General features: G+C 59.5%; 1 protein-coding gene across 2 annotated transcripts; it reads left to right on the top strand.

The window, feature by feature from the left end:
• The first annotated feature begins 919 nt into the window (after positions 1-919).
• Positions 920-16824, top strand: TTYH1 (tweety family member 1). Of its 2 annotated transcripts, XM_004779811.2 has the most exons (14): positions 920-1150; positions 5074-5252; positions 7216-7327; positions 8046-8266; positions 10414-10509; positions 11752-11824; positions 12194-12269; positions 12749-12804; positions 12972-13064; positions 13227-13319; positions 15865-16007; positions 16136-16181; positions 16270-16350; positions 16467-16824. In XM_004779811.2, exons 1-13 carry the CDS (start codon positions 1025-1027, stop codon positions 16306-16308), a joined length of 1353 nt encoding a protein of 450 aa, XP_004779868.1. In that variant the 5' UTR covers positions 920-1024; the 3' UTR covers positions 16309-16350; positions 16467-16824. The 2 variants fall into 2 exon arrangements, with proteins under 2 accessions (XP_004779868.1, XP_004779867.1); XM_004779810.2 differs by lacking the exon at positions 16136-16181.
• Positions 16825-18435: the final 1611 nt, after the last annotated feature.

The raw sequence follows: 18435 nt of genomic DNA, 5'->3' as shown, positions 1-18435 counted from the left end.
GGCCAGGTGTGGGGATCCCAGGTGGCAAAGTCTAGCCTAGTTCCACAAAGGTGGGAAGGATCCCTGGGTCAGATTCCCAGGAACCTTAGTTTTAGCTTCAACAGTGACTGCCCAGGGGGTGATGTCAAATAGCTGGGTCCCCTCCAAGGGTCTCTACTTTTCCATGAATCAGAGTGGTTCAGTGGGCTCCTGTGAGACTCACTATAGACAGCAGCTGGAAAAATACTCTGTGAACTGTAAAGTGAATGGCAAGAAGCAGGGAGATCCTTATGTACATTGAAGTAATCCTTAAAGAGTCTGGAGAGGTTCTTAAGCCCATGGCAGGCATTCTTATAAAGATATGAGGGGTCCCTATTCCTAGATAGATGAGCGGGGTTCTTCTTGGGGTGGAAGGGGTCCTTATGCAGGTGTGAGGGGTCCTTAACGCCGGTATGCAGGCTTACAACCTGGAGTGGTCTGCACACATAGGAAGGTTTGTGTATAGAAGCTGTCTTCTTATGCAGATTTTAAAAGGTGGGGGTTTTACCCAAATGACAGCCTTTATAGATGAAAGGACGCTTACACACAGAAGTGAGGTTTTTTTTTTTTTTTAAATTGATGTAACTGACCGTTATTTGTAAAGTGCTATGCAAATATTTAGTGACCTCTGCACAGACGTAAAGGTTCTTCCTAGAGATAAGGGAACCTTATGCTGCTCTAGGATGATTGCATGGTATGAGCGGCCCCATTTGGACAGTGATGTCGCTGGACAGCGTGGTACCTGCGCCGGCCGCAGGTGGGAGCCGTCACCGAGGGGCGGAGCGCTGGGGGCCCGCTGGCAGTCCCCCCGGCAGCCACCAGAGGCAGCACCGTCCCCGTCTGGCCCGCGCCTCCCCCCTCCTCCCCCAATCTCCGCCCCCCACCCTCTTCCTCCCCCTGCTCCTCTCCCCTGAGCCCCGCCAGACCCCGCTCCGCCCGCGCCCCGCTCCACTGCCGAGGCTCCCGCAGCCCCGGCGTCGGCCCCGCTGCGCCCTCCCCGGGGGCTATGGGGGCGCCCCCGGGCTACCGACCCTCCGCTTGGGTGCATCTGCTTCACCAGCTGCCCCGCGCCGACTTCCAGCTCCGCCCGGTACCCAGCGGTTTCGCGCCCCAAGAGCAAGAATACCAGCAGGTGGGAGCGGGTGCGGGGTCGTGGGGGCGGGAGCAGAGGGGGGAGCCAGAGCTTATGGGTCCCGAGGGAGAAAGGTGACAGATTCCTGTGTTCTCCGGGGGTGGGGGCCGAGCCCGGACTTTGGGGTACCTGAAAGGAAGAGGAGCATGGGGTTCCCATACCTGGAGGTTTCCCTGGGACAGGCGCTGGGAGACCAGAGCCCCGGCTCCTTAAATAAGGAAGGGCCAGGGGTCTGGACCTCTTAGGCACAGAGGAGGGATGGGACCTTGGAGTCCAGGGTCTCTGAGAGCTGCCTGGGAGGCTAGCCTCTAGGGTCGTCAGGGTGATAGGTCCAATCTCCCTGTCCTGAAAGATGCCCCCTCCCCTCATAGGATCCGGGGTGTCCAGTTAAGGTGGGACTCAGCAGAGACAGGAACTGATAATGGTGGAGAGGAAGAGGCTGGGGTGCCCCAGTTCAGGATAGGGTTGAGACCTGAAATGGGGAAGGGGCCAGAGGATGTAGGGCCAGGGCTGGGAAGACAAGGCAGAGGTGCTGGAAGAGGAAGCTGCAGCCAGTCCCCAGCCCCAGGACAGAAGGGGGGTGGCCAGGGTGCTCGGGTGGGGGGCGGTGGAAACGAGGTTCCATCTGGGGACCAGAGGATGACAGAAATGGGTCCAGAGGGTGGGGCCGGGGTGGGAACCTTGCAGAAGCAGGGGTCCCTGGGGAAGGGGGGCCCAGCTTGGGTCAGCTCCAACAGGGGTGAAAGAACTGTCCCCTGACCCAGTTTAATTCAAGTCCTTGACTTTGAGATTAATGAGGAGCAAGGCTTAGCTGAGCCGGGGAAGGGTGGGGGAGTGTGTGCCTGCGAGGGCGGGGGTGCCTGGGAGCCCTGGTGGAGCCCTGGTGGAGCCCTTGGATCGGTCCTGGGCCCTGCCTATAGGGTCCAGGCCCCTTGGATCTGGTCTAGGAAGCTCCTGGGATAAAGGGCAGGGGAATGGAGAGCTTAGGACGCGTGGGGGGTCCCAGAAAAGCAGAGAGGGGGATGTGTGCTGTATTCTGAGCTATTTGGGTCATGGCTGTACCAGTCGGCAGCAGCTCCTCCCTGCTTTCTCCACACTGCCCTCTTCCCACCAAAAAGGGACGGCCATCCCCTTGCTCAGGGCCTGTGGTGTACACAGTCACGACCTCTAGGGCTGGTCACCCACGCGGAGACCTGCCCACACAGCCACAGCAGGTTGCTGGCCCCAGGCTCTGCCCCAGGCGCTCAGAGAGGCTCACTCCACCCCCCCAACCAAAAGGCAGGGTGACAGCACTGGGACAGGCACGGAGTCACATGACCCAGAAGGGGACACTGCCCCCCAGGAAGATCACCGCTGTGGTCACAGCTGGGAAAAGTCAGGCACTGGGTGACACAGGGCTGGAAGACAAACTCACACAATCACTTGTAGACACATACACAGCCACATATCCATACACATGTTTACACACACACACACACAATTCCTGCCCTTACACACACACCCCCACACCCCATGTTTACTTGTATACACGGTGACACACGTTTACACATGCACACACACTCCTGTCCTCACACACTCACACACACCCCGCATAGTCACATACACATGCCTTACACTTGTGTACTAACTGACACACGTACACATGCACACACATCCCTGTCCTCACACACACACCACACACTCACACATCGTTACATATACATACCCTATTCTCGCTTGTATACACACAGTCACTTATCCATACACATGTTTACACATACACACAATTCCTGCCCACACTCACACGCATGTCCCACGTTTACTTGTATACACACTGACACATGTTTACATATGCACACACACTCCTTTCTCACACACTCACACTCCCACATAGTCACATATACATAACCCACATTCACTTATAGACACAAACACAGCCACATATCCATACACGTTTACACATTCACACACACAATTCCTGCCCTCACTCACACACTCACACACCCCACATTTACTTGTATACACACTGACACACATTTACACATTCACACACAATTCTTGCCCTCACTCACACACTTACACTCACCCCACATAGTCATATACACACACCCCACACTCACTTGTGTACACACAGACACATGTTTACACATGCACACACATTCCTGTCCCCCCACACACATAGTCACATATACATACCCTACACTCACTTGTATACACACACAGTCACACACACACACACTGAAACACTTGCACATTCACACTCACACAATTCCTGCTCTCATTCACACCCCCCACACATACATACAACCCACATTCACTGTGTACACATGAACATTCACACACACACAGACACGTTTACACATTCACACACATTCCTGTCCTCACACACTCACACACACTCCACACTCACAGTCACCTATAGTAAACACACACACAATTCCTGTTCTCATTCACTCACACATTCACACACCCCAAGCTCACTTGTTTACACTCACACATTTACACATTCTCATCTTCACTCACACACACACTCACACACATATACACACTCCTACACACTCACATATCACATTCACTTGTACACACACACACATTCTTATACACAAATTTGCATATACACATACATTCACTCATATATAACACACACATGTTCACACACACACACACACCACCGAGGACCACTCAGACTCAAAGAATCATGCTCAGAAACACACAAATGCCAACAGATAACTCTCACACCTGTCAACATAGGTGTTTCCACAGGGACACTCATTCGCTCTCTCTCCCTCACACACACACAGGTGTAGTATCTCATGGCAGATAAATACAAAGATAAAACATCCAGTTTCATAGCCATAGGAAAAAATATACCACACAGTTGTGTCATTCACACACACACACCACACTTGTGTCCTTCACATGTGCACACACACACACACTCCAGCCACACTGCAAGGACAAAGGCAGAGACACACTGTGGTTTACAGGAAACAGCATTAGTGAGTCTGGAGGGGTAACTGTGTTCTGGATGTTGTCCCTGCCTGCTGTTTGGCTTAAGGTAAACCCAGTCCCATTCTGGGCACCTGTGAAGGGGACAGGACCTCACAGCCGCTCCTGTAAAGTCTTGCCCTGCTGTCCTGCAAGGCTTTTCCAACGACACATACCTGTCCCCCACCCCGCACACCCACCTCTGCCCTCCCAGCTTTTGGTGTCTCCGTGTCTCCTTTCCCTGCATCTCTGCTTTTCCCCTCCTCTGTTTCTCTCCCCGACCCCCACTCTGTGTCTCCCTGTCTCCAAGTCTCCATCCCTGAGTCTTGCACACACACTCTGTCATGGAGGCTGTCACGCCCCCCTCCCCGTGAGTTCCTGGGTGACAGACTCACACTGCGGTGTGTGTGCGGAGCTCAGCACAGGGGAGTGAGCGAGCAGTGAGTGGGGAGGACTGGCAAGGAGGAGGGAAGAGGAAGCCTGCCGCCCCTGACTTCACACCCATCTCCAGGAACAGGCACCCCGTCCACCCCCGATCCCACCTATTTCCGGACGCAGGTCTCAGAAGGTTTCTGGGAGCTGCTCTGTTCCAGCTGCCTGGCTGGAACACAGGGGATGCCTGGGATGATGAGGACACAGTCTCAGAGAGGGGAAGGCTCCTGCTGAAGGTCACACCCAGAGCAGAGCTGGACTCCAAGCTTTGGGCCTCTCAGTAGGAAGCTCCCTCCAGTGACCCAGCCCCAAACTGCCGAGCCCCAGCAGCCAGCCTGGGAGGGACTGGGGACCCCATCTTTCCCCACAGACCTGGAAACCAGAGGCTGGGCTTGGCCCCCCTTTCTAGCCAGAGCTGCCTTCCACCTCTGCTGAAGTCCCTGAAGTCCCCGATTCAGGACCTCCCGCCATGCAGGGAGGGAGCAGGGAGCCCCTCTGAGGCCTCATGTCTCCCCCTTCCCCAGGCCCTGTTGCTGGTGGCAGCCTTGGCAGGCCTGGGCTTGGGCCTGAGCCTCATTTTCATTGCTGTCTACCTCATCCGCTTCTGCTGCTGCCGGCCCCCAGAGCCCCCCGGGGCCAAAAGCCCCCCACCCGGGGGAGGCTGTGTCACCTGGAGCTGCATCGCTGCCCTTCTCGTCGGCTGGTAATGGGGCCCCAGGGTGGGTGGGGAGTGGGGACGGGGCTCCCCACAATCCTGGCTGGTCTTCCTGCGAGTGCCCTAGAATCCCACCTCAGCCTTGCCGTGGGAAGAGCTGCTCCCATTTCGTGGATGGACAGATTGAGTTTCAAGAAGAGGAGGGACTTCCCAAGGGCAATCAGGCTGGCAGGAGGGGGTAGGGGTTAAGAGCTAGGATTTGGTGGCTTTGTCACTGAAGTGATGCGCAGCTAGGGGAGTGGTGGAGTCAGTTGCTCCAGGACTCAGTTTCCATGTCTCTGAAATGGACATTATAGTAATACCCACCTCCTCTTCTTAGTTACGGTGGGATTAAATGAGAGAAGGTACAGAGCCTGGACCACAGTCCTACTAGGGGAGCAGTAACGCTTGATATCATTCATTAACTCACTCGCTCATTAACTCACTCGCTCATTCATTCATTCCACAACTATTTCTTGCGGATCTACTCTGTGCGGGAAGATACTGAACTGGCCAGGCGAGGTTCTTGCCCTCCTGGAGCTGATGTTCCAGTCAAGGAGACAGACAGCAAAGTAGTGTTTGCGGTCCAAGAGCAGAGCTGGGAGTCCAGACCTGAGCTGGTCTAACTCCTTCGCACTAACCCTGGGCAAGTCTTGGGGAGAGGGACAAAGCAATTTTTCAAGGTCCCTTCGCCCAAGTGGCCAGTGGAGATTCAGACCCGCAAGCCCCTCTCAGAGGCTGGGAGGGGGCTGGGGGGTTCTGTGCAGCGGGTGGGCACTGGGGGTTAGAGAGGAGGGAGCACTTGAGGACACGCCAGCCAGCTCACCATTTACCAAGAGCCCGGCTCCAAGCCCAGCCCTCCCTGTCAGGCCACCCCCAGCAGCGCAGGAGTTCTATTGCACAGATCAGGATGCTGGGATCCCAGAGAGACCCGCCCCGGATCTGGGGGAGTGCCGGGCTGGGCCCTACCCCCACTGCCTCCCTGCGGGGAGCAGCACAGTGTGTTTGGGGGTGTCTGTGGTGGTGGGGGAGAGCAGGGCGTCCTAGATCCCAAATGCTTCCTCTTGGGGCTCTTCTGACTGGGGCTGGGGGTTGGCGAGGGTGGTGGACAAAGGCCCTGTGGGGGAGAGACACGGCCGGCCCCCAGCGGCCTGGGAACAAGAGCAGCTTTGTCCCGCCGGGAACAATGGGCGGGGGCGCCAGGGCGGGCGTGGGAGCCCAGGGTTAAGTGTGTGGGGGGAGCTGGCCGGCGCTGGGAACTGTGAGGGCGTGCGGCTCCCTCCGCCGGGTCGGGCCTGGCCCCTCCGCGGAGGGACACTCTTGCGGGTGGGGGGGATGGGCCCACATTCAGACCCCACAATGGAGCTCTGTGTGCCGGCCGCGGAGGGGCGGGGGCGCAGGCTTCTGGCCCATCGGCCCACATTCCCTTGCTTCGCTCTCAGCTGGCCAGACGCTTGGGTCGTGGGGGCGGGGGAAGGCGGGGAGCTCCAGACCCAGGGGAGCTCCAGACCCTGGGGCCCCCAGGAGATGATGACTGGGGACCAGCGGTCCTAGGAAGCCCCAGGAGGCGGGGAGGGGACAGCGGCATCCTCAAGGGACCGGTGCTGAAGACTTGGGATGCTTGAGGAAGGGATGGAGGGTTGGGTATGGGCCGACAATCCTGGGGGGAGGGCTTCTCCTGGGGCTGGGCGTGACGGGGTTCCGCTCCAGTAAGGTGCGGGTTAAATCCGGCCCCCCCCCCGCCCCGCCCCTCCACCCACCATTAGCATCACAATGACGTCCCTAGGACGGGGGAGGGGGGCTTCCCGTTACCTTGGCAACCGGTGGGGGCCAGGCTGGAGATGTTCCTTTCCCACGACGGGCTGGACCAAGGGGGTGGGGGTGGGGGAGAGGATTGGGTGTGAGGAGGTTGGGGGGACGCGGCCCCAGGGTCCCAGGACGGGTTGTGATTTCCCGTCCCTCCCCCTCTCAGCGCCGGCATTGGCATCGGTTTCTATGGCAACAGCGAGACCAGTGATGGGGTGTCCCAGCTCAGCTCGGCACTGCTGCATGCCAACCATACGCTCAGCGCCATAGACCACCTGGTGAGGGGCCAGGCACCGGCCAGACCCCAGACCCACACCCAGACTCGTTCCACCTCCCAGAGAAATGGGACCCAAACTCAGAGTCCAGACCCCACACCTGAGACTTAGACCCCAGACTCTGACCTCAGACTATACGCCCCACCTCCAACCCTGCCCACAGCCAGGACCTTACACTTGGCACCCTCAGACCCTCCACCTGGATCTGGAACATGCGGCTCAATTCTAGACCCCTATTCACACTCAGTCTCAGCCCTGGATCCCTGCCCTCAGGTCAGATCCAGGTCCCCAGACCCGATCTGTTCCCTAAACGTAAGCTCAGGGACCTCAGTGCTGAGACCCAGGACTCTGACAAGGGGCCTTGCTCCCATCCCCAGGCCCAGGGTTCCAGATCCAGAGCTGAGACCCAGGCTGCCCTCAGACTTCAAATTTCGTGTCCAGGGCAGACCCTGGACCATGGAATCCAGACTTAGGACCTCAGACCCAGACAGACAGATGCCAACTTTAGACTCAAATGCTCAGGTGTAATTACAGTTCTGGGGCCTTAGTCTTACCTGGGACCCAAGCCACTGACCCTCAGGGCTCCTGATGGGAGCCACAGAACATCTTCCACAGATGTCCTAGTCCCCAGATCTCAGACACCTGCCACAACTACTCCACCCCAACACCCGCCTCTCCAGGGCATGCCTGCCTCTGACCCCAGACTCCCCCCTGCACGCAGGTGTCAGAGACGGTGGAAAGGCTGGGTGAGGCCGTGAGGACAGAGCTGACCACCCTGGAGGAAGTGCTGGCTCAGCGTACGGAACTGGTGGCTGCCGCCCGCGGGGCTCGGCGGCAGGCAGAGGCGGTGGCCCAGCAGCTCCAGGAGCTGGCCTTCTGGAGGGGAGTGCCCTTGAGCCCCCTGCAAGTGGCTGAAGATGTGTCCTTTGTGGAGGAGTACAGGTGGGTGATGGGGGTTCTCACCCCGGGTGACTCTGCATCCAGGTGGCCATGGGGCAGTGTCTGGGGACACTTGTCTGGCCATCGCAGCTCGCAAGGGGGCGCTACTCACACCTGGTGGGTGGGGACCAGAGCCGCATCCTGCCATGCACAGGATGGCCCCCAGCAAAGGATGGCCTGTCGGGAGTGTCCCAGTGCCCGGGCTGAGCCACGCCCCGCTCACATCCTTGCATCTGCCCACTCAGTCGCTCTCCCCTCAGTCATCCATCTGACGCGTGCATCCCCTCAACAGATGTTTATCTAGCACCTTCTGGTGAGAGAGAGGGGTGCCCGGGGGTTAGGAACATGAGCTCTGAAGCCAGGTGGCCACTCTGGGGCTGTGGGACTGGTTACCTTTTCTGAGCCCTTGATGTCCCGATCTGTAAAGTGGGAGTGATGGGTTGGATTGTTGAAGATCAGAGGAGTCCGTGCCTGTTAAGTGCTTACAACAGTGACTGGCACGCACCATACAGGTGTGTGTAAGATGTACGTTTTTATAAGACAGGGCAGTGAACAAAACAGACACCAGTTCCAGCTCATCTTCCAGTAAGGGGCCCAGTAATAAACAAACGCCTGTGAGGGGTGGGTGGTAAGAGCTTTGGAGAAAAGTGAAGCAAGGGAGGAGAACGGGCTGGGGACAGAGGCTGGCAGTCTGCCTGTGGCCCCGGCAGGGGGTGGGGGGTGTGAGTATGGGGGGGTCATGGGGAGGCTGCGTTGGAGAGGTGGTGTGTGAAGGAGGGACATATTATGTGGCTATCTGGGGTGGCCGCCCTTGCCAGCAGCCCATAGGATGAAGTCCTCATTGCTTTGGCTGCTGGGAATGAGGTCTCCTGTTTATCTGATTCTGTCTGGGGGCCCAGCCCAGGTGTGGGGACAGAGGCAAGAGATGGAGTCCTGGCTTCTGTGCTCTAGGGTGGAGGGCCCCCAGGAATGAAGCAGTCCGTGACGAGGATGCCCCCGTGGGGCATCAGACAAGCCTGGGTCCCAGGGAGTCCAGATTTTGCGCTTTGGCTAGGCCATCCTTGGGCCAGGCCTCAGCCCACCTCCAGGGGCCCCAGGCAGCAGAGGGTTGAGGCAGACCTACCTCCAACAGGAAAGGTCGCTGGAAGTTCCAGTGTGAGAGCCTGGCCCTGGGAGTCCTCCCTCAGGGAAGGTGCAAGGTTTCCTGCAAGGTTACTGGGGCCCCCAGAGGGAGAGCTTCCTGGCCGAGTTCCCAGAGACCGAGACCAGGCATGCACAGCGGCTTAGTGCAGAAGGGTGGGCTGCCCCTGATGGAAGAAGGGAGAGTGAAGCTGGGGTGTGGGGTGGGGATGCTGGGAGCAAAGGCCTGCAGGTCTCCCTGAGCCACGCAGCCCAGCTCAACCCCAGGAAAGCAGGGTCCACTAGCTGCTCAGGTGTCTCAGATGGGCACAGCTGTGGGGTACCCGGCCGGTGGGGGCCCAGCCGGGGCCCAGCTGGGGCACACCCAGGGGCACTCACCCGGCCTGAGCAGCGATTTCCAGAACGCCTCCGCCATGCCAGCCCTCCGAGCAGAGGGAATCAGTCGTTAACACACACTAACTGTTGGAAGCTCCCTGAGTGAGGGTCCAGCTGGAGTTTCAGGCCGTCTGTGTACCCGGCACCCTTCTAAGTTCACGCTCCTTAGCCTCACAACTCCCTCTCAGAGTGGGCGCTACTGTTCTCCCCGACGTTACAGGTGGGGAAACCGAGGCACAAAGGTAAAGCCCCCGAAACAAGGTTGCCCACAGGTAGGAAGTGGAGAGGCTGGTGCCCAGCCTCAGGGCACGCCACAGGACACTCAGCCCATGCCCAGGAATTGCTCACTTCACTCTGCAGGTGCCGTGGCAGGTGGCACTGGGGGACACCAGTGGCTCGTGCCTGGTGACAGGGCCTGTGTGTGGTCCAGCTGGGGAGGCGCCTGGCCCCCGGCACCTGAGCTCTGAAGGGCCACAGTGGCTGGCCTCCCAGTGCACCTGCTTCACAGGGAGCCAGCTGTGGCCTGGGGACAAGAGCATGAGTGTGGGGGGCCGCCCCCTCTGCCGGGCTCCAGTCGGGCAGCCTGGGTCCGGAGGGCCAGATCTGCTGCTCAGTGGCCCTCGTCCCTTCTCCAGGTGGCTGGCCTATGTTCTCCTGCTGCTCCTGGAGCTGCTGGTCTGTCTCTTCACCCTCCTGGGCCTGGCAAAGCAGAGCAAGTGGCTGGTGATCGTGTAAGTCCAGGTGCCCTCCGAGTGGCCTCCGCTTTCCCTCCTGCAGAGCTCTGGCAGGAGGGACACTGCCCTCCTTCCCTCATCCCACAAACTTCCAGGGAGGTCCTGGGCTGGGCCAGCACCTGCCAAGACACCAGACCTAGAGCAGGCCGGGCCGGCAGAGCAGGGAGCACAGGCCCCGAGGCAAGCAAAGAGCTCCATAATCCTAGGGAAAACGATATAACGTTTGCGCTGAGGATGGGGCGGTTTCTGACTTCCCCCAATGGCCTTGCACACACAGCTCCATGAGGGACGGACCCCTCAGGCACCTGACTTGCAGAGGGGTACTGCAGGCAGAGGGCTTCCACCTCTGAGGCTGCATGGCCCTTATGGGGCTCAGGGAAACTCAAGACCACATCCTTACTTAACGGCTTGTTCCATGTGGCCAGCCCTATTTTGGAACCCTCGCTCTGACCCTTCGCCCCATTAACACAGAGAGAGGGGCTCAGAGAGGTTGGGCCACTTGCCCTGGGCCACACAGCCAGGAAGAGCTAGAGCTGGTTTCCGGCTCAGGCCAGTCCATCCCATGTAGAAGAACCCCTGAATCCTTGCTGCCTCTGGGGGTCCTGCTGGTGCTCCCCTGTCTCCACACTCCCCTGGGTGAGAAGTCCTGCTGTGCCCTGCAGGCTCCCCCTGAGGCTGAGAGGTGGTGAGCACCCTCTAGTGCTGACCCTCACCTCTGGACCCCTCCCCAGAGAAAAACCAGGCTGAAGTTCCAGCCCTGGTGGCAGCCAGGTCTTGGAGGAAAGGTGTGGCTGGCTCAGGAAGCCAACGAGGCCATGCTCCAAGCTGGGAGACAGGCTGGGACTGCTGGGCTGCTGCGGATGCAAAGCCAGGAAGCAGAGCCCAGAAGTGGGCAGCAGCTCTCCCAGAATCCCAGAGCAAGGCGGGGGCAGAGCTGGGCTGGGATCTGGGCTGCTGGCTTGCCAGCCCAGGGCCCTCTTCTCACTGTCCTCCCCCTCACTCCCGGGGAGAGACCAGATGTTCAGTTTGCTATGAATGATCACAGGTCTACTACCTGCACTCCCGTCCTCCCCTCCGCCCTCCAGTTTCTCTGCCCTTAATTTTGATCCTCGAGGCTCCAGAGGTTGGTAGGGAAGGAGGGGTGGGGCTGTGATGGGATTTGGGGTGGAGGAAGGGAAGAGATGAGGCAGGGAAATTAAGAACCCCAGAACCGCAAACCTGTCCTTTACCCCTTTATAGGATGACAGTGATGAGTCTCCTGGTTCTTGTCCTGAGTTGGGGCTCCATGGGGCTGGAGGCAGCTACAGCTGTGGTGAGTGCTGGAGGCCAGGCTCCTGGGTCTCAGGGCAGGTCCTGAGGGGAAGGACTTGGAGCCAGGATCACATGTTCTGAGGCCTAGAAGCTGGAGACTTAGACACTTGGGTCCTAAGGGAAGAGGGGGCTGGGGGCCTGGACTCCTGGGTCTGAGGGAGGAGGGGCTGGAGGCCCAGATTCCTGGGTCTGAGGGAGGAGGGGCTGGGGGTCTGGACCCCTGGGTCTGAGATGGGGGGACTGGGGGCCTGGACTTTTGGCTCCCCAGGAATGGTGGGGGCTGGTGTGGTAAGCCAGACACCCCGTTCTGTGGGAGTATGGAATTGGAGCAGTGTCTGGTCCAAGCACCCCCTCTCCCTGCCTCCCTCAGGGCCTCAGTGACTTCTGCTCCAGTCCTGACACCTACATCCTGAACCTGACCCAGGAGGAAACTGGGCTCAGTTCAGGTGACCCCATCAACACCCGCAGACCCTGACTCCTCAGGCCCTCGGGCGGGGTGGGTGCCCGGTCTCAGAAGCTCTCAGCACCTCTCCTGCTGGCCTGGGAAAGAGACAGGAATACAGATGCTGGACTTCGGGGAGAGCGGTCAGGAGACAAAGCTGGCTGGGAGTCCCTCCCCAGGAACAGGAGGATTTGGCCAGGAATGCGCACAATTTAGTCAAGGGCAGGACAGCAGAAGCAGGGGTTTGCAGGGAGTGTGGAGACCCTCCAGTTTTGGGCTGTGGTTGGAGCAGAAGTGATGGAACGGTGTAGGTAGCTTGTCCCTGAAGGCCAGGGGGCGGGCACCACAGGAGGCCCCTGGGCTGGGGAGAGGCCCCCCGTCCTGAGGGTGGGAAGGCAGGGCCCTGCCCCTTCCCAGCTTCGCGGGGCGGGCGGCTGCGGGTACCCAGGCTCATGGGTGTCTCCTCTTTTCCTCCCACTTCAGACATCCTGAGCTATTACTTCCTCTGCAACCAGGCGGTCTCCAACCCCTTTCAGCAGGTTAGGGGAGCGGGCAAGGGAGCGGGGTGGAGGAGGGCGGGCTGGGGCGGGGACTGCAGGTCCTGGGGGAGGCTGCGGGGACGCCCGGGGCCCGCAGTCCTGTGTCCTCCGGGAGGAGAGTGGGCTGGGGGCGGCCACTACCTGGCCCTCCCCCTGTCTTCCCGCAGAGGCTGACTCTGTCGCAGCGAGCTCTGGCCAACATCCACTCCCAGCTGCAGGGCCTCGAGCGGGAAGCTGTCCCCCAGTTCCCTTCTGCGCAGGTGGGCAGCAGGGCTCTCCCTCAGCACCCGGACTCGGACCGGAAGTGGTGGGGAGGCTGTAGGCGGGGCCCGAGGCCTGTGGGCGGAGCCCGCTGAGGTGGGCGGAGCCCGGCCCTGTGTGGTCCGGAGGAGCAGGTGGGGTGACCCTCCCGTCCCGCGCAGAAGCCTCTGCTGTCCTTGGAGGAGACGCTGAATGTGACGGAAGGAAACTTCCACCAGCTGGTGGCGCTGCTGCACTGCCGCGGCCTGCACAAGGTGCGCCCCGTCCCCCAAATTCTTCCAGGGAGCCCGAGACATCCCTGCGCTTCTCTCACCTGCCGTAGAGCTGCTCTCTACCTCCCCGCCACCCCCGTCTGTCCTTCTGACATCACCTTCGCTCGCTCCGCCAGCCCTCTCTCATAGGCTCCTTCCCCGCCCCACCCTGCTGCCACCCACCCCCTTGCCCCTCTCCCCCTCCCTCCTCCCCCCTCCCCCACTCGTCTCTCTTCTGGAGCCCTGGCAGCTTCTTGAATTCTGGGGCCCGACAGCCTGGGCTCCTCACCTCCGGCCCAGGGGCCACAGTCTGTTAGAGTGACTCACTGCGCCCGGCTTTACTAGATGCGGCACAGATGGGACACACCTGAGCCCTCGGTTCGTCATGCCCTCTGAAGGAAATGCTGTCATCACGGCACCGCACCATGACGTGCCTGTGAGCCTCCGCTGCCAGGCAGTCATCCAGGGTCATCCCTTGGCTTCCTCACCCCACCCCCATTCCCAGGGCCTGCTGCCCCCCAGGCCTAGTCTTTCCCCCCAGGGGAGCACCCATGCCTCATCCCCCCTCTAGTCTGTCCTCCCAGTGGCTCTCCAACAGGACTGCCAGATTTAGCAAACAACAAATATCTCTTTCCTGTAGGTAGGTCCCACGCCATAGTGGGGACATGTTTGTACTAAATATTTTTTGTGGTTGGGCATCCTGCCTTTGATCTGGCGACTGCATCAGAGGGACCCATCTGTCCCACAGCACCGACCTGACCTGGCCCTTGCTGGGATCCGCACCCCTTCCACAGCTCCCACTGTCCCCAGAGCGTCTCAGATTGGCACTGCAGCACGGGGGCAGTGGCGGTGAGGGAGGGGCAAGGAATCAACACTCAGAATTGCTGAGTATGTGAGCTGCAGGACTCCAGAAGGCAACCCTGCTCTTTCGTTCAAGGGTAAACTGAGGCCCACAAATTTCTCTCCGGTCCGGGCTGACCCTGGTCTGGATCGCACTTCCCAAGGTTCACTGTGGACAGAGGGAAGGGAGGGAGGGTGGAGAGTGGATCAGTCTCACCCTCTACTTGTGCACCCCGTGACTCTGGGCCCGTTTCCCCTCTCTGGGCTTCAGCGTTCCCACATAATACATCCAGGATTGAGGGACATCAGGGATAAAGTGGTGGGAAGGTGTCTCTGGAGCCTGACAGATTTGGCTCTAATCCAGCTCTACCCCTTCCAGGTTGTGTGACTCTGGGCAAGTGGCTTGCCCTCTCTGGGCTTCAACTTTCTGCCCACAAAAGGCAGCAATGTGAGGGGGCCCAGATCTCTGCCTTGCAGGGCTAGGAGGAGCATGAAAGGACATGATCTAGGTGCCTGAAACAGTAAAAAGAGAATGCGCCATTGCTCTGACTTGGGTCCCATGCCCCTGGCTTGGGTTTCACTGGCACAGTACCAGACACAGCTTCCACACCACCCCACCCCCCCAGGGGCTCAAGCTGGAAACCTAGGATCATCCCTTTTGCCGTCTGTCCCCACCTCCCACACCCACTCCCCAGGCAAGCTCTGCCGCCTGAAGCCCATCTGGACTCAGAGCACGGCTCCCTCTGCCACTGCTTCTACCCTGGTCACCCTCCTCACCTCCCACCCAGGAGCCACAGAGCATTTTCCCTGTCCCCCTGCTTGCCCCCCCCCCCCCATCTGTCCTCCCAACAGCCAGCAGCTGGGTGAGCCTCTCTCCCACAATCCGATCAAATTCTTTCTCCACTAAAACCCTCCAGTGACTCCCCAGCTCACGGATTAAAGTCTAGCTCCACCCCTCCCGCCCCTCCCGGGCTGGTCCCAGGCTCAGGCCCTTGCACCACCCTCTCTGCACTGGACCACAGCAGCCCTTAAACCGCTCCAGGGCCTAGAGCCCGTGGTTTCTTCCTGTCAAGGGTGGTCTCTGCTGTTGGGGTCCAGTCCTGCCTTCTGGTCCCCTCTCAGTTTACGGTCACCTGAAATGACCTTCCGAAGCATGGTTACTCAAGTGTCCCTGGGACTGGGAGCCACACCTGGCACGAGCAGGCCCTTGGCTACTCTGTGGGGTGAATGATGGCTGGGCATTCAGGAAACAACTCAGCTCGACTCCAGACATGATGAAAGGGGCTGCCAGCATTTCCCTAGAGTGTGTTATGTGCAAGGTGCAATTCTAAGTTGGGGGCGGGGGTTCTTCCAAGCAGTGTTCTAAGCCGGAGATGTTGCTCCTGGGGGGCATGTGGCAGTGGTGGTCACAGGCAGAGTGGGGGTGCTCCTGGCAGATAGGGAGCAGGGCCCAGGGAAGCTACTCAACATCCTACCGGTGCGGGACGCCCCACCACGGAGAATCGTGGGGCTCACGATGTCAGAAGCCCCACACTGGACCGAAGCTGAGGTGGCGTGGTGGCTGGGGGTAGGGTGGAGAGGGGGCCAAGATTTGGGTTTACGTCTGCAGGTGTAGTAATGACAGTGGTTGGAGCACCACCTGCTTATACGGAGGCACAGCCAGGGGTGGGGGGGCGTGCCTGCTGACACCCTCCCCCGCCCACCCCAGGATTACGGCGCTGCCCTTCGGGGCCTGTGTGAGGATGCCCTGGAAGGCCTGCTCTTCCTGCTGCTCTTCTCCCTGCTGTCTGCGGGGGCCCTGGCCACTGCCCTCTGCAGCTTGCCCCGTGCCTGGGCTCTCTTCCCGCCCAGGTCAGGAGGGGAGGGAGGGCATGGTCCTGGGGGAGGCCGTGCAGGGCGGACCCCTGGGCTCCTGCTTGGGGGGGAGCCTCCTGATGGATCCCCCATCCTGCTTCTCTGCCACTCCCCTCGTCCCCCAGTGACGACTATGATGACACAGATGATGACGACCCTTTCAACCCTCAGGTACTGGACTCACTGGCCTGAGGGCAGAGGCTGGGGGCCTGTGCTATGAAGCGAGGTCCCCTCCATGCCCCCTCCCATCTCCCCACAGGAATCCAAGCGCTTCGTGCAGTGGCAGTCATCTATCTGAGCCCCTCTTCCCTGCCAGACTGGAGACTGGGCCCCTACCCCGGTGAGCTCCCAGAGCTACGCCCTGGCTCCCCCCCAGCCAGCCCTGCTCACCTCGCCCTCCTTCTGGGCAGTGGGGTGGCCCTGCCCACCTGCATGTGGCACTTTCTGATCTTGCAGTTCCTTCCCTGGCTGCCGGAGGAGACCCCACTAACCCAGCCTGATGGTGCTCTCAGCTCTAACAGCACCTCTGGCCACGGACAGGCACACGGGACTGCCTCCCTGCCCTGCCCCTTCTCCCATACACCCTTGCCCCTGTGAGTCATCGAGGGGGCAGGGTGGGCCCTGGGGCTATCAGGGAGGGGCAGCTAGCCAGCCAGTCCCCCAGGCCTCATCACTGGCCACCAGGCCCATCCTTGAAGGGACGTGAGTGCCCCCGCCCCTGCCACACCCGGAGGCTTAGGGCCATCATCCCAACTTGCAGCACTAACTTGGGAATGGGTTGATTTGAAATAAAAGGGAAAACTTTATTTTACAAGCAGCTGGGTCCTTATTTGTCTTCTCCCTGCTCTGGCCCCCTGGTTGGGGCCAGGGAGACCCCCTGACCCCCCCCCCCCCCCGCAACCTCCAGGCTGCCAGGCATTTCCAAAGACGCTGGTTTTTTGTTTGTTCTATTGTTGTTAAAATTATAAGACTTTTTGCCTGATTCTAAAAGCAGGACATATGTCCTGACCCAGGAAGAACTCTCAATGTGTGTGCGCGACAGAAGACAGATGTCAAGTCAGTGAAAGGCTGTGCAGTTTCAAAGTTTGGCAGACACAGCTGGTCTCTTCTGGAAGAAAACGTTCTATACACAAGGCAGGTGAAAATCCAGATGTAGACAAGGGAAGGGGTGGGCACATCGCACAGAGGAAGTAGGAGACTCTTGCTACATGCTGTACCTTGGCTGGAAAAGGGGTGTTTCCAGCAAGATACCCCAAAGCCGGCAAAGAAAAGGTAATTCATTTGACAAGTTGTGGAACTAAAAAGCCAGGAGGCAAATCGGTAGTCTTGGGAAAAGCTGATTTGTACGGCAGAAAAATGGGATTTTATTACTACATAAACTATGCAGCTTCTGTAAACTAAGAATAGGACAACTTAACTTGGAAATAAGCAACTGTGATGCCCGTTTGATGAAGTCAGCCCCCAAGGGCTGGTGTCCCAATCCTGACGAGGAGGAAGTGCAGAGTGAACCGAGGAGGGACGCTTTTCTTCCACCGCTGCAGTGAGACACCAGAGCAGCGCTGGAACCACCCAGGCCAGCCTGAGCTGTGGCTCCAGACGCTGGGACAAGTCTGCTCACGTGTCACCCCCGGCCAGGCCATTCTACTCTGGGGATTCATTTCACGGAAATGGAACCTCAGGATGTGTATCAAGGGCTGTGAACTCGGAGCCGAAGGCCACAGAGAGAGGCCGGGTCCCATCCGCGTAGCAGGGCTCTCCAGACCACGATGGCTCTCGGGTTCGGGATTTCCAGGGACAGCCTAGGTGATCTGGGGGTGACAGACGGTGGCAGCACAGTGGACAAATGCAGGGCCATGACTAAGGGCCCTGACTGCTGCTCACCACCAGATGGCTATGGGCAGTGGAAGCTCAGCCCACCCCCACTGGCGGGGGAGGGAGGGGGGTGGCAACATAAGAGGCTCCCCAGGCCCTCCTCTGAGATTCTCCTAGACCACAAGTCTCCCTGAACTCGCTGGGCTGTGGAAACAGATTACGCCCCTGCCTGGTGTGGCGTCTCCCCTCGGGAAACACTGATGGGGTGACTTCCAAGTGCCATCAGCGTAGCATACGGTGTGGGACACAAACCACGATGCTTCCCAGAACAGAAGCAAGCCGAAGCTCAAACCCGTGCACCAGGGTTTCAGGTCAGAACTTGGTAGCCCAGAGTGCCAGACGTCAGGCCCTTGCGGGGCACATGCCACGAGGCAGCTGGTCTCATTCTTCCTAATTGTCTTTGTCTTGTGCACTGCAAGGAGTGCTCAACGAAGCTTTCCGTGTGGAGTAGCCTGAAGGTGGGAGGGAGAAATCGCCCGCAGGTGCCAGTGAGGGGCTCTGGGGGCCGTGTGCGGACTTTCTCCCCTGGACTGCTGCTGGCTGAGCTGTTAGA

Source organism: Mustela putorius, unplaced genomic scaffold, assembly GCF_011764305.1.
Source record: "Mustela putorius furo isolate JIRA1106 unplaced genomic scaffold, ASM1176430v1.1 tig00000196_pilon_pilon_pilon, whole genome shotgun sequence".
In the NCBI taxonomy this organism is placed as follows: domain Eukaryota; kingdom Metazoa; phylum Chordata; class Mammalia; order Carnivora; family Mustelidae; genus Mustela; species Mustela putorius.
This window is presented reverse-complemented; position numbering and strand designations above follow the sequence as displayed.